Below are 15190 nucleotides of genomic sequence, written 5' to 3' on the forward strand. Positions count from 1 at the left end.
ACATTTTGAATGAATTATACTGGATATGAGTTTATATTTGAATGAATTCAAGCATTTTGAGTGGAGATTAATATTTTTTAACTTTTCTCCGGCCAGTTGTTTTCTTGTTCTGAACTGACAGTTACAAATTGATCTATTAAAATCACTGAAACCGGATGGCTCTTCGTCGGACGATCGGGAGTAATCCGTATTTGCCATGCGTATCGGGAGAAATCATTTCTGCGTGTTCTTTTCTTTCTTTCATATTTTTCTTTTCGTTATTGCTGTTTTGGCTTTGTTTTGTTGTTTGTCTGTTGAATTTTGAATACCGTATCTGTTCAGTGATATTGAATTTATGTTCCTTTTTTTTTTGTTTTGTTGTTTTTATTTATTTATTTTTTTTGTATGCGAGTTTCCCAGAATATGTGTGTGGGTGTGAGTGTGTGTGTTTGTGCATCTTTAGTTTTGTTTCTTATTTGAAAATAAAATGTCATCAATTCAGAACAGACAGATAGACAAAATGAGAGATAGACGTATTACACACAAACACACACAGGCAGATGCACACATATACACACTCTTGACACAATTTTATTAAGCGCAACACATCTTTATATCACAGAAATTGATATGACATAATCATTCAAAATGTACACTTGTTTCTCCATCATTGGCACTGGCAGACTGAAAACATAATGCAATTTTATCTTTTTGGTGCTGTGCCTCAACCACAACAGAAATAAACCCATCCAACATTTCTTGTAAAACACACTACCAACATTCTTGTTTTAGTTTTATTCACAAGAATTTGCTGTTTATTTATTCATTTTTTTATTTACCAGAATGTGCTACATGTACTTATTTATTTCCAATTTTTCTTTTATGTTGGTGATTTTATCAATATGTCACCCAGATAGAAGCTGAAAAGTAGCTGGGATTAGAGTAAGAGGACATATAAATCAGAGCAAGGAGGGTTAAGTCCATGCAGTTCCAAAGTATACATTTGACACAAATTTAAGTAGTAACAGTATTTGAATTCTCAAGGAATGTTGCCACTCCTGATATTTTTCCCAGCAAAATTGCAAAAATGGCCAGAAAAGTTTTGGCAACTTTTTGAACTGTTATATATAAGCAGTCATAATTGCATAACCTTTCCACCACAGTAAAAAAAGTTAAATTCTGACGATTTTGTTTTTGTTTGCGATATGAAATCAGTTTCGCCATTTTGAGCATTGAGGGCCATCAGGCATGGGAACTGATTTAAAGAACAATTCTAAAAAGTAGGGGGGTCTCTCAGAATTTGTTTGAAATCTAGATTAAAATCTGTGCAATCTGGCGCATTCTGTGAGTATATGTTTCATGAATTTTACACAGCAAAAAACGTGACCCAATTTAATACTTGTTTGGTATTCAGTAACACTGAATTATAGGACATATTGGTCATACAAGGTAGATTGTCTTTTCTCGATTTTTGTTCCTCGAATTTATTTTCTCTAGATTTATTTTTTCTCGGAAGAAGAATGTTTTTCTCTGAATTGTGTAGCTTTTCTCGGAAATCCTCGGATCCGAGGAGAACTCCAATGCCTGTGCCGTACTCAAACAACGTCCCTGAGCGATCCAGGTCAATCCACTTGAATAAAGACTGCATGCGTTCAGCCTGCCAGTGTCAATGGCAAACATTAAGAACAACTGAAAATAAAGCAGATAAATTGCACAGATATTGATCAGACAAACAAAAAATAATAGGGAAAACAGTACTGTATGTACAAGTAAAATCCAAACTATGTGATTCTTCTGTGCTAATTATTATTCAGTCATTCTCACTTTTGTTACTGAAATAAAAAACAAATGTACTTTCTTTCTTTCTTTCTTTATTTGGTGTTTAACGTCGTGTTCAACCATTCAAGGTTATATCGCGACGGGGAAAGGGGGGGAGATGGGATAGAGCCACTTGTCAATTGTTTTTTGTTCACAAAAGCACTAATCAAAAATTTGCTCCAGGGGCTTGCAACGTAGTACAATATATGACCTTACTGGGAGAATGCAAGTTTCCAGTACAAAGGACTTAACATTTCTTACATACTGCTTGACTAAAATCTTTACAAAAATTGACTATATTCTATACAAAAAACACTTAACAAGGGTAAAAGGAGAAACAGAATCCGTTAGTCGCCTCTTACGACATGCTGGGGAGCATCGGGTAAATTCTTCCCCCTAACCCGCGGGGGGTAAACAAATGTACATCACTCACTCAACAACACACACCAAAGTACATACATTGTACTTAACATTTGTATACATTGTACTTCTATACATTGTACTTCTGTACATGCTGTTCTTTTTGCTGTACTGTACACACATCTGATTACAGGAACATATAACTGCACTGCATTCGGTACATTTTTACGCTAAAATTATTATCAGAAAGCAACCTAAATCCTATGAGGTTTGCATAACTTTTATGCCAAAGGGAACAGATTTGTACACGCAAGCGTAAATCTTGGGTTCGCTGAATGAAAATTTCCCCCCCAAATGGGTATATCTCAGGGTAATGTCACTAAAAAGCATGTGCATTTTGAAACCTTCGCAATTTGGTCTAAACCAGCAGTCAAAAATCATGAACCCACCAAATTAAAAAGTTTAGTAATTGGTACCTGAGTAAGGATGAAAGGTAAATACGGCTGTTCCTAGCTTGTGTTTAAGTGCGAGTTAAAAATAGCCCAGCAGAGGGAATAGTTTGGCTACTAACAGCTGCAGCCAGCACACTGTTAGGCTCGCTTACCTCTTATACCAAACTGCTTCTGCGCTATACTGGGAGATTGGCCTTCTCTGTGCATAGCCCTGAGAGAGATACTAGATGCTGTGTTATCTCTGCTGTGGGGAAAGGATGAGTGCTAAAAATAGCCTGCAGCTAGAGTAGCAGAAATGAAGCCCTTTGAACAGCCGTGGATTAATCTTTAGAGTGTGGTGTTGGTGTGGGGTTTGAGGCAGGATATTTCGAGAGGGGCTCAGTCCAGGGACACCCATGGACCTAATAGCTACTGTGCATTTATTCATTTTAGCTTTTCTACAAAATATAGCGTAAAATGTCAACAAAGCCGACTTCTCTCACATAACTGCAGTGCTGGGATTGCCAAAAAGACTAATACGCATGCCACAAAGTTTTAATATATTGTGCTATTAAAACTCTCAAAGGATCTTCTACAATCAGCATGTGTAAGTGAAGAGACTGTGTTACATTCATGGAAGACACTATAAGAATCCCAACAACAATGTTTTATTTGGTACAAGCCATGAATAATACATTGATCAGAAGTAGGACTGCAGACTCAGTGCAAGCTGAAATTTCTAAACATCCGCAGAAAAATGTCATCTAACATGACTCAAAACATGCTTTGTGCTAAAGTAGTTAAAGGACTTAGACTGCTTTTTTTTGTAAATCACAGATACAAAGATGACATGAATAATTTTATTTGGTACATTAGCCATGAAGACTGCACTGATTTGAACTAGGACTGACTGTGTGCTAGTTGAAATTCCTATCATACGCAGAAAAATTGCATATAACATGACTCATAACACGTCAGCGCAAAGTAGCTAAGGACTGAACTACCCTTTCAACTGCTTTTTATTCCAAATCACTGATACAAAGGTATGATGTTGATAAACAGACAAGAGTCACATTTCAGTTTTGTCTGTAACACTTATATCACCACAAAAACTGAAAGCAGTGAAACATCAAATTTCAAATCTGAAAAAAAGGAAAAGAAAAAAAGTGTCTCTGCAGACCAAATTGCACTATGTTTTTGATTCACAATCTCCAGAGTCACACAGAGCATTTTAGCTGGATTCGGCAGTATGTACAACCCTTAGTGATATGCAAATAAAGTGATGACAACCCTACGTCCATACCTTAACTTACAATTCATTCATCAATGCATAGCTTGGTAACAAAAAGTTCAAAGACACTTTTTTGTGTATCTTACAAAAGCCCTTGCACACATTTAAACAGTCACTTCTGTCTGTGACAAAAGCGCTTTATATAGCCAATAACAAAATATTATATACAGTGGAACCCCCCTTTTTATTGAGTTTTAAGACCCCCAATTTAAGACTCCCCCCCTTTGCTTTCTCAGATTTTCTGTTCATAATTTCCTCTGTAAATTCCAAGACTCCCTTATTTTTTAAACTTGATTTTTTTCAGGTTTTTTAAGTCTTAAAAGAGGGGTGCCACTGTGGAATCAGCAATGACAGAATGCTTGTTTGGCAAAATGACCAAGCAGGACACACAGTCTGCACAGTCAACGCGATCTGTTTCCTATTGCCAGTTGAGGTATACAAGTCATTTTCACACAAAATGCCACTCCTTTTCATCGTGAAATGTAACTCTGGTTTCTACGTCACAAAAGCCTGGCAAGTTTTCTTCTCTTCATTCGTTCAACACATTCTTTTCAATTTTTGCGGCCTCTTGACAATTGTTGCGGTTTAAACAACTTTTGTGCGAGTGGCACCTGCAAATGAAAGAGATGAATTGACAGACTGTATGCCATTATTTCAACAATGAAAGTGAGAATATCTTCATTCACAATCAAAAATGCTAAAAAATATAACAGTAGATAATTCATGTGAAAACTGTTTAGGCATGAAACAACTTCAACACACACACACATGCACAAATGAGACAGAACTGATGGTATGCAATTTTTTTCAAAGTTCTCTGAATCCTACTGGCTTTGTAGTCATTGGAGGAATAATTGAGATTGAGGAATGTGAAACACAAAGAACTGTAAAACCAGACTCAACACATAAAGTAACAAAAATAACATAAAACAATTTGCAAAATAGGTTTTTAACAAAATCTGAAACAAAACAAAGGGTGGGGGTATTTCAAAGGCCTTTACACCAATAAACTATGGCAAAAATATATGTGTGCGTGTGCACGTGCACGTACGTGTGTCCATGCGTGCATGTGTGTGTATGTGTGTGTTTGCATGTGTGCGTAAGGTGTGTCTAAAGTGTATGTTAAAAAATAGTTTAAATCTCATTGCCAAAGAATATATAAAAATAATCATTGGCAAATAGCCTAGCTGCTAGAAGATGGCAATTCAAATCAACTGAAAGGCTGCTGTTGAAAAGTTCACATTATATTAATGAACATCTCCCATTCACAATCATTTTTACGAACCAATTAATATCAAGCTCGGGAGAAAATATAAACATGCACAGATCGACTTGTCAGTTTGATGAGAACTGTACTGTCTTATTTACAGCAATAATTTTGTCAACACACATTTGACTACAACTAACATTAATCAAACGGGATGCCCACGTTCCATTTCAAAATACTTCTATCAAAATTTTCGAAAACTTGCTCTAAATATTGTTATGGGGCCTGCACAACAAATACACCTGTACCATTTAATTACATCCCATCTCAATTGTCTGTTCCTTTCTTTCATTCTTTTGTTGTTGTGCAATTAAGTTCCGTTTTCAACAATTGGCAAGACATGAAAGTAGGTAGAAACTGGACTAAAGGTTAGAAAGATGAAAAAAACAAAACATTCTCAAGCAAACACTATAATGCCCTGAGACATTTTCTAAGTTGTATCTAAAAATCCAATAGTACATACAAAATTTTAAAAATATAAAAAAGGACACATCACCAGTTGTTTCATTGATAGCAGTGAGTTAATAATTGACAGGCAACTTCTTTCTAAAGTGGACCAATTGACAAGTTCTAGAAATAACTCTGTCAGGTTTGCATGGTTTGTAAAAGAGTGAATGCTCTTGCTTTTAGTGAGGCAAGCTTTCTACACGTGCTCCTGGTCCACATGTTTCAGACACACCCCATGCTAGAGACTGGCAGCAAATAACTGACTCTGATGTGTATTTAATGCAGTATTCGCTCAATATGATGCCTTTTTCTTTCAAAAATCTGCTCATCGGAGCCACGATACACTCACGATGGTGTGCAGTGATCGCTGGGCATGCGTGTTTCCCAAACGTATGTGACCTCAAGCGAAACTCGCGTCATCTCAGGCAAAACACGTTGTCGGCGATCAAAATGGGCAAACAATCATTGCCGCAACAACACGTAAACTCCGATATGTATATGTTTGAAAGAAATGGGAGAGGACAGCACGTTTCGCCCTGAAGTTCGGACTGACGATCTAACAGCGAACGACAAGAAGAAGAAGAAAGAAATGGGGTCATTCACATGGCATTGTTTGGGTCACTAAAGCGGAGTGCAACTCTTCGACAATGCTTGGGAATCCAGACAGAGTTACAGTATTTCCGAACACTGTCTTAAATAATTATTCCATGTGAGATCCTGGACAGATCTCTTGGGCAAATCATGATTGCGTAAGACCCCCCCCCCCCCCAACCAAGATTTGTAAGAAAGACGGAATCACATCTACAGCTATATAAACTCATGATGAAATGTTCTGGGCTGGATCTGCACGCAACTTCACACCCCCAGCAAATCCATTAAACAATAATGCTACACTCAAGTATGCAGCAGTTGAGGATGAAAAGGCAGTGACTTATGTATAATACAGTACATTACAAACAAAGAAACACTAATGCCAAATCACAACTACAGTATGTAAACATAACTCTTAGCAGAGTTTGCCACCAGCAGAACTTACAAATACATCATACAGTCTCGTCAAATGAAACGCTTTATTTTATTCTGAATTTCAGAACATAATAATAAATCATTTGAAGCCCTTTGAAGGCTACGTAACATACTTAATTTTTACGCCCTCACGGCAAAGCCATTAGGGGCAAAGGTAACATATTTTTGTTTGTTGCTTTCTTTCATGTGGTAAGGCATAGAGAATACAAATAAGTTTGACACTGTGAACAATCCTCATCACAACTAGTTACTCAGTAACCAAACTGAAAGTTTTCAACACAAGATTTCATACACAACACAAAGTCAAATCATGCATAAAATACAACGCACACAGAATGCTGGTTTTCTCTCCTGTTACCTCTCTGTCAAGGGTCCCCTCTTGGTCAGCTGTGAGATTGCACATCGACGCATTATCTTGTCACACGCAAACATGCACTGTCACATACGCACGCACACACTTCACTCATATACACGGCACATGGAACAGAGGTCATACGCAATTGCTTCGCCCGTCCGCCTTCAGCATTTTCTTGAACACCCACTGGTCCCCATCATTCTTGAAATACTGCACACACAAAAACCAATACACCAAGGTTACAGAAGTTAGATGCACACACCTACACACACATGCATGCACGTCTACACTCACACACACACACACACACACACACACACACACACACACACACACACACACACACACACACACACACACACACACACACACACACACACACAATGAGAGCAGCTTACTTGATACAATATACATTGTAATTCAATCAAGTTGGCGTTTTAATGAAACAGATCCTGAGATTGGTCAGAATGCCCCCGCTCATTAACAATTACCGGTCATTAATTGTCGATGTACACTAGTTAAAAAAGCCAATGACCACCTGCTGGGGAGGCGCATTGATACAACCTCAACTAGTCTCGGGTAGTTTTGAGGGTCAATTTACAAGTAGGAAATATGAAGGCCAACGAAATACCGAGACCATAAGTTATGTGAAATGATGACGTCGAATACGTGACGTAAGTTGATGCATGAATTCTTCCCAACTACGTCAGTCAATTCCAAAGATCGCTTTTGTGATGAAAAGAATTTGTTTAGAGTTTGCTGTCCAGAAACCCGTAAAAAAAGAAGGGAGAATGTATGTGAAAGAAAACAAAACAGGAGGAGAGTGATACGATAGGAATACAGAGACATATTTCTTGGGACTTGACCCTTGCGGGTAGGTGGACTGAAAGTAGTGTGTGAACAGAACAGAACCAGTGTATCTTATATTTGAGTCTTTCGTGTTTTAGACATTGATGCATTTAATAGTTTTTAACGAGTTGCCTTTTGTTTTATCATTCTGGTGTTTATCTAGATGTGCTGTGTATCTTATAAGAAGTTCTTAAAAGTTCGAAGTTATTTTAGCATATAGGTTTTTTTATGGTCTTAACAGTTAAACATGTATTACGTTATCATTAAGATTCATGCTTTGTTAGCACTAAGCAGTTGTTTTAATCAGTCTGGTTTTCTCTTGTTTTCATCTTATGAACATTCTAAATGTTAGACCAACTTATTGTCTTGTACAGAATAACAACTGTGTGAATGGTGCTATACTGAATGAAAGAGTGTGACATGAAGTTCTTGTACATCATTGTAAAGAGTGTGAATGACGTTTTTAGTTTAGATGTCAAGCGCTTAGAGCAAGCCTTTTTAACGAAAGTTTTTGATTTAGCGCTATATAAATGTTCTTATTATTAACCAATTCTGTCTGTTTACAACCGCATGAAAGCAGGAAAGAGATCGTCGTCAGATTGAATTACATTAACATTGACATGCTTCCATTTGAAACTTCTCAGTCTTCATCGTGGATTGACGCCCTCCCAAAGCCTAATTGAAGCCCTCCGTCGCCTTGCTCCGTCGGGCTTTCAATTAGCTTTGGTCGGGCGTCAATCCACGATGACGACCTCGAAGTTTCAAATGGAAGCATGTCAATGTGTAATTATTTATATTTTTGACCGAGGTAAAGTTTTACACAGCACTAGCGGTCAAGGTGAACAATGACGGTCGAGATCTCTGTGAAATGCAATACGTGTACTTTGGTCAAAAATACAAATACTTTCAGGAATAAACGTACACAAACAATGCACTCTCTTGTAGTCTAAGCCAGCATCCTAAATATGAGTTTTACTCAGCCTCTGACGTCACACCAAGATGGGAAAACCAGCATTAAATCGATACATAGGAAGATTTTCTGCTGACAAATAGTCAGTTGCAGACTCTGGTGGCAGCCTTATGAACAGCCCGTGCAAAGAGGACTAAGTAAAGTAAGCTATTTAACACTACTTACTTTGGTTGAATAACATGAACAATATCCCCCCCCTTGAGAATTTGTTTGTTTGGTTGCTTAACGCCCAGCCGACCACGAAGGGCCATATCAGGGCGGTGCTGCTTTGACATATAACGTGCGCCACACACAAGACAGAAGTCGCAGCACAGGCTTCATGTCTCACCCAGTCACATTATTCTGACACCGGACCAACCAGTCCTAGCACTAACCCCATAATTCCAGACGCCAGGCAAAGCAGCCACTAGATTGCCAATTTTAAAGTCTTAGGTATGACCCGGCCGGGGTTCGAACCCACGACCTCCTGATCACGGGGCGGACGCCTTACCACTAGGCCAACCGTGTCGGTGCCCCCTTGAGAACAAGCTCAGGCTGTTGATTGTAAAATCAAGAGCTACATGCAGAAAACTACTAGTATATTTACAGCGTGAAATATGAAGCTGCTAAATGTTTGGCTACATCAGGAAAGAAGTATTCTTGTCTCATGAAATATTACTGGTACTGCTATCCGTCAACCTCTTCAGCTGAAAACCATTAATGTGCAGGGAGATAGCCCAGTCTATAGCGGCTGGAATTCTTCTTCTTCTTCTTCTTCTGCGTTCGATGTTGAGCGGCTGGAATGAAACTAGGCAGTTGTTGTCATCGTCATGGGTTCTGCCCCTACGTTTGGTGTTTTTTTTCTTTCAGAGTCAACTTTGTGCAGACTCTCCTGCAGACACCCCCCTGCGCACACATGCTCACGATAAAAAGCCCAAGTTCAAAGCGAAAGTCTCAGTGCTTGAAAACATAAATCCATTCTAGAAAATAAATAAGAAATAGGGTAGCGCCGTTCTATATGGCAGCTAGCTTTCCCCAGTGAGAAAACAGTCTGGATTTCCATGAGGTTAACCTCACAGGATGATATGATACCAAACCATACAACAAGTCAAAGCTGCACTGATCTTCACAGTTATTTGCTCCCCTTGCTGAGGCTTGTGAATAGACTTGAGACATGAGCATGCTATGTCTTATTATGGGACTAACATCATACCTTGGTTGGATATAAGGCTCCAGTATCTTTCCGATGGCGCTCTCCTTCTCTCTGTCGCTCTTCCAGCTGTCAAAAGATATCCAGAGTCACATTAAGATGAATGAGAATTAATACATAAAACCAGGCAGGTTTGTGGCAGGAATATGACACACTGACACACACTAACAGGCATGCAAGCACACACACACATGCATGCACTCGCACGCAAGCACACACACACACGCATGCACGCACGCACACACAAACAAATACACACACAAACAAACACACACACAAACAAATACACACTCTCAAACACAAAATCAATTATCTTTGCATACATAAAAACATGAAGAGATGAGTCAGCAGCCTGTCATATATCTGCCCTATTTTTTGTTTGTGGGGGGGGGGGGGGGGGGGGGGGGGGGGGTGGAGGTGGACGTCCACTGTACTCACAAATCGTTTGTGTTCGGTGGCAGTGTTGACATCTCCGTGCTTTAGAGCGTTTGTGACATGATTCCAGAGTTTCCGTGATTCAAAGTCCGACTGCTTCTCCAGCGGACGCACACGCTTATGCCAGATGGGAATAGTTTTCGTGTCAATCACCTTTGTTCTGCCCTGCAGAGAGAATAAAACAAACTTGCAGTCACCAAGATGCAAGATATTGAAACCTGATCTGAATTTGCAGAGAAATAAATGAACATTGCAAGTACAAAATAAATACAAAATAAATGTGCATATCAAATTTTAATGCATGCATCTTTACTAAGTAGCATCGTTCCTGGCATGCAAACAAACACACAGGTTAAAACAACCAGACTGACCGACCCCCACACACCGCATCTGTCTCAAAATTCTCTTTTTCTCTCTCCTTTTTAGTTTTAACAATTTCCACACCATCAAAGTACAGTGGAACGCCCCTTTAACACTAAATTCCACCCCACCTATGCCGACCAAGTTTTTTTTAGCCGAGACCAGCTGTGCTGCAGCAGGTCACTCAGAATTGTAGTAACTGTGTATCAACATGCTGAATTGCAGGCGTTAGAAGGATGTCACAGGAAGCGACTGAAGCTAACAGTCTGAGCGGATATATCCGTCCGTACCTGGTCAGATAGAGCCCTATGAGTGGGTACGGATATATCCGTACCTGGGAGACAATGAGTTCAAGACCTCCAAATATCTACGAAAATCTGGTCTTAAAAAGGAGGTAGATTTACAAAGATATTGAACAAAAATTCTAAAAAAGCAAGGTCTGAAAACATGGGAGGTCTTAAACTGGGTGGTCTTAAACTGGGTGGTCTTAAACTGGGTGGTCTTAAACTGAGTGGTCTTAAACTGGGTGGTCTTAAACTGGGTGGTCTTAAACATGGGAGGTCTTAAACTGGGTGGTCTTAAACATGGGAGGTCTTAAACTGGGTGGTCTTAAACTGGGTGGTCTTAAACTGGGTGGTCTTTAACATGGGAGGTCTTAAACTGGGTGGTCTTAAACTGGGTGGTCTTAAACTGGGTGGTCTTAAACTGAGTGGTCTTAAACTGGGTGGTCTTAAAAGGGGGGTTCCACTGTGACGCACATCTATTCTCACACAGCGATGACGGTACTCACATCAGCGTAGGTAAACTCAAAGCTCCCGTTCCACTCCCCAGCCACTTTGCAGAGCGACGCCCCCGTCACTGTGTTCTTCACTTCTGCAGTCACACGATGAATCTTGCCCCCATAGAATGGCTGTAGAAAATACCATGGTTCGTGTACACAGTCATTGGCAAATAGACGATGTTCAGAAATAACTCTGTCGGGTTTGTATGGGTTGTGAAAGAGTGAATACTCTTGCTTTTAGTGAGGCAAACTTTCAACACATGACATGAAAAGCTTAAAGGCATATGTACTCGATGACTATACACGCTAATTGCTTTACCAACAGCTGGAGACATGCTAAATTAAGTTCCCTGCAAAATATTGTGGTCTAGGACCCCTTCAATGTTGAGATATGTTAATTTTCATTTTGATCTGGATCGTCCTATTTATAGATTTGGCAACACATGTAACGTTGATGCAAGGGAGCTAACACCGCAGCTTTGTTGACATCCTCACTTTTTCAGAGGCTAGAACAAGCTGTAATGCATGTATTATGGTCCGCGCATGGTGACATATCATCATTATATGGTCTTATGGTGCGTTTGACATCGATTATGGGCAAACTACACTTTGTAAACACGGGAGCGCGTACATATGCCTTTAAGTGGGGTGTGCCTGAAGCACATGGACAAGTCACAAGGAGTACGTGTTGAAAGCTTGCCTCACTAAATGCAAGAGTATTCACTCCTTCATAACCCATACAAAGTTTTTTCAGGAATTTCTTTATTCCAGGAAAGTATACTACACAACTCTCAAGTTTTATTTATCAATAAGATCTTCACAAATAGACATGTCGAGATTCATCGGTGTATGCAATAGTTCAGGCAGTTGCCTGCAGAGTGTTTCAAATTTGTATGGCAGCAACACGCAAACAAAACAAGGTCCTCTGAAAATTATGTACCTAGAGTAAAAGGCTTGAAGCTTCAGTTTCTAAGAGTCAAGAGGATGAAAGTCTGATGAAGCTCACAGAGCAGGGAATCCTCTTTCGCCTAATCAACGAAGGAAAGCGATTAAGGCATGCAGGAATGAACGAAGTGGACCTCAAAACCTACCTTGGTGTGGAAAATGATGTTGGACACCAGGTTGGTTTTCTCACAGGTGATGGTGATCTTGTCACCCAACTCCACCCAGGGAACGGTCAGTATGGACCGGGCGTAAGCGCTGGGCAGGCCGAACGTGTATTCCTCGTCCAGCTCAAGGAGTTTCAGGGTCACTGTCACAGTTAAATCATGGGGTAGCTAATTTTCAGGTCATACAAGTAATTGAAATGCTGGTTTCAGATGTAAATACCCCAGTGATGCTTACATTATATATAACTCACTGAGCATCATTAACACATCATCAACACATTGCAAGCGCCAAGAACTTTGATTCTCACACAAAACATGCAGTTACCAAGTATATCTGCTCCATGCCTTCTCTCTTAACTTTCCTAATTGTTTTTTCTTTCTTTTCTTTCAACAATACTCTAACACTGTTGAAACTATGGTTACTTTCCAATTCCACAACATAAATCTGAAATCAGGATATTCCTTCCAACATTTTGAAACAAGAAGGGCAAAGCCCATACGACTCACATGCTTGACCTTGACCTTTACATGACCTTGACCTTCAGGGTCAAGGTCAAATAACTAAACCTAGCAATGACATCATACACTAACTGCTTTACACATTTTTCCTACCAAAATACATGTGACCCAAGGTCAAGGTCATCCAAGGTCATGCAACACAAAGCTGTTAATTCAAGACATAGGAAGTACAATGGTGCTTATTGGCTCTTTCTACCATGAGATATGGTCACTTTTAGTGGTTCACTACCTTATTTTGGTCACATTTCATAAGGGTCAAAGTGACCTTGACCTTGATCATATGTGACCAAATGTGTCTCATGATGAAAGCATAACATGTGCCCCACATAATTTTTAAGTTTGAAACAGTTATCTTCCATAGTTCAGGGTCAAGGTCACTTCAAAATATGTATACAATCCAACTTTGAAGAGCTCCTGTGACCTTGACCTTGAAGCAAGGTAAACCAAACTGGTATCAAAAGATGGGGCTTACTTTGCCCTATATATCATATATAGGTGAGGTATTGAATCTCAAAAACTTCAGAGAAAATGGGAACAATGTGAAAAATAGCTGTTTTTTAGACAACATTTATGGCCCCTGCGACCTTGACCTTGAAGCAAGGTCAAGATGCTATGTATGTTTTTTTGGGGCCTTGTCATCATACACCATCTTGCCAAATTTGGTACTGACTGAATAGTGTCCAAGAAATATCCAACGTTAAAGTTTTCCGGACGGACGTCCGGACGGACGACTCGGGTGAGTACATAGACTCACTTTTGCTTCGCATGTGAGTCAAAAAGGATATGTACAGAGTGAAAACAGACGATGTTTGGAAATAACTGTTTTGGGTTTGTGTGGGCTGTGAAAAGAGTGTTTGTTTGTTTGTTTGTTTGTTTAACGCCCAGCCGACCACGAAGGGCCATATCAGGGCGGTGCTGCTTTGACATTTAACGTGCGCCACACACAAGACAGAAGTCGCAGCACAGGCTTCATGTCTCACCCAGTCACATTATTCTGACACCGGACCAACCAGTCCTAGCACTAACCCCATAATGCCAGACGCCAGGCGGAGCAGCCACTAGATTGCCAATTTTAAAGTCTTAGGTATGACCCGGCCGGGGTTCGAACCCACGACCTCCCGATCACGGGGCGGACGCCTTACCACTAGGCCAACCGTGCCGGTGTGAAAGAGTGAATACTCTTGCTTTCAGCGAGGCAAACTTTCCCACGTGACGTTCTAGGCCAGTCACTATCGAGGGTGTGTCTCAAACACACGGGACAAGGAGCACATGTGGAAAGTTTGCCTCAATAAAAGCAAGAGTATATTCACTCTTTCACAACCAATACAAACCCGACAGAGTTATTACCAAACATTGTCCATTTCAAAACATAAAAAATTGAGAGTATCTCACCTTTACCCACCAATATCACTCCTATGGACATGCCCATGAACTTGGACTTGGTCCAGATGGAGCCGTTCATACACATCTTCTTGTTGGGACACTCAAAGTAGAACGCTGACACTGTTGACACAAAGCAAAGATAACTCTCAAGACACCACCAGCACATCGCGTAGCCCCTGATCTCTTATCTTAGCTGAAACCTCTCCACTCATCGCTCCTCCACTTTTGTTCATGTACCACTCTGAAGTTGCCAAACACAGTCAATTCGATAAAAGCAACATGCTTTCATCTCTTTGTGTAGCGTCAATGGTCAGATTGCATCATGCCGTGTCATTTTTCCTTCAATTTTACATCTTTTTACATCATTCTGCATGGACGGAAATGATAAAAATCCTGATAAAGACTGTAAAGCAGGAATGTCCATGGGTAATTCTTTGCCAGTGTTCTTGCCATAATTTGTGTGTGTGTGTGTTCATGATGTCAGGTTAGTGACTTGCTGGAGCCGGGGCTGTGTGCACCAAGCAAAAGTGTGTGTGTGTGTGTGTTCATGATGTCAGGTTAGTGACTTGCTGGAGCCGGGGCTGTGGTGCACCAAGCAAAAGTGGGTGTGTGTGTGTTCAT

The 15190-nt window shown here is 40.1% G+C and overlaps 1 protein-coding gene across 3 annotated transcripts in view; it reads right to left on the reverse strand.

The window, feature by feature from the left end:
• Nucleotides 1–554: 554 nt before the first annotated feature.
• LOC138970674 (oxysterol-binding protein-related protein 11-like) overlaps nucleotides 555–15190 on the reverse strand; it is a 59030-nt gene continuing 44394 nt past the window's right edge. For all 3 annotated transcript variants that reach the window (XM_070343146.1, XM_070343145.1, XM_070343147.1), the window contains 7 exons: nucleotides 14579–14689; nucleotides 12650–12810; nucleotides 11568–11687; nucleotides 10421–10582; nucleotides 9986–10051; nucleotides 7116–7184; nucleotides 555–4490 (listed from right to left, as the gene is read on the reverse strand). In XM_070343146.1, the coding sequence (XP_070199247.1) occupies nucleotides 4431–4490; nucleotides 7116–7184; nucleotides 9986–10051; nucleotides 10421–10582; nucleotides 11568–11687; nucleotides 12650–12810; nucleotides 14579–14689 (749 nt within the window). In that variant the 3' untranslated portion in view covers nucleotides 555–4430. The remainder of the gene's footprint in view (nucleotides 4491–7115; nucleotides 7185–9985; nucleotides 10052–10420; nucleotides 10583–11567; nucleotides 11688–12649; nucleotides 12811–14578; nucleotides 14690–15190) is intronic.

This window comes from Littorina saxatilis, linkage group LG7 (genome assembly GCF_037325665.1).
Source record: "Littorina saxatilis isolate snail1 linkage group LG7, US_GU_Lsax_2.0, whole genome shotgun sequence".
NCBI lineage: Eukaryota > Metazoa > Mollusca > Gastropoda > Littorinimorpha > Littorinidae > Littorina > Littorina saxatilis.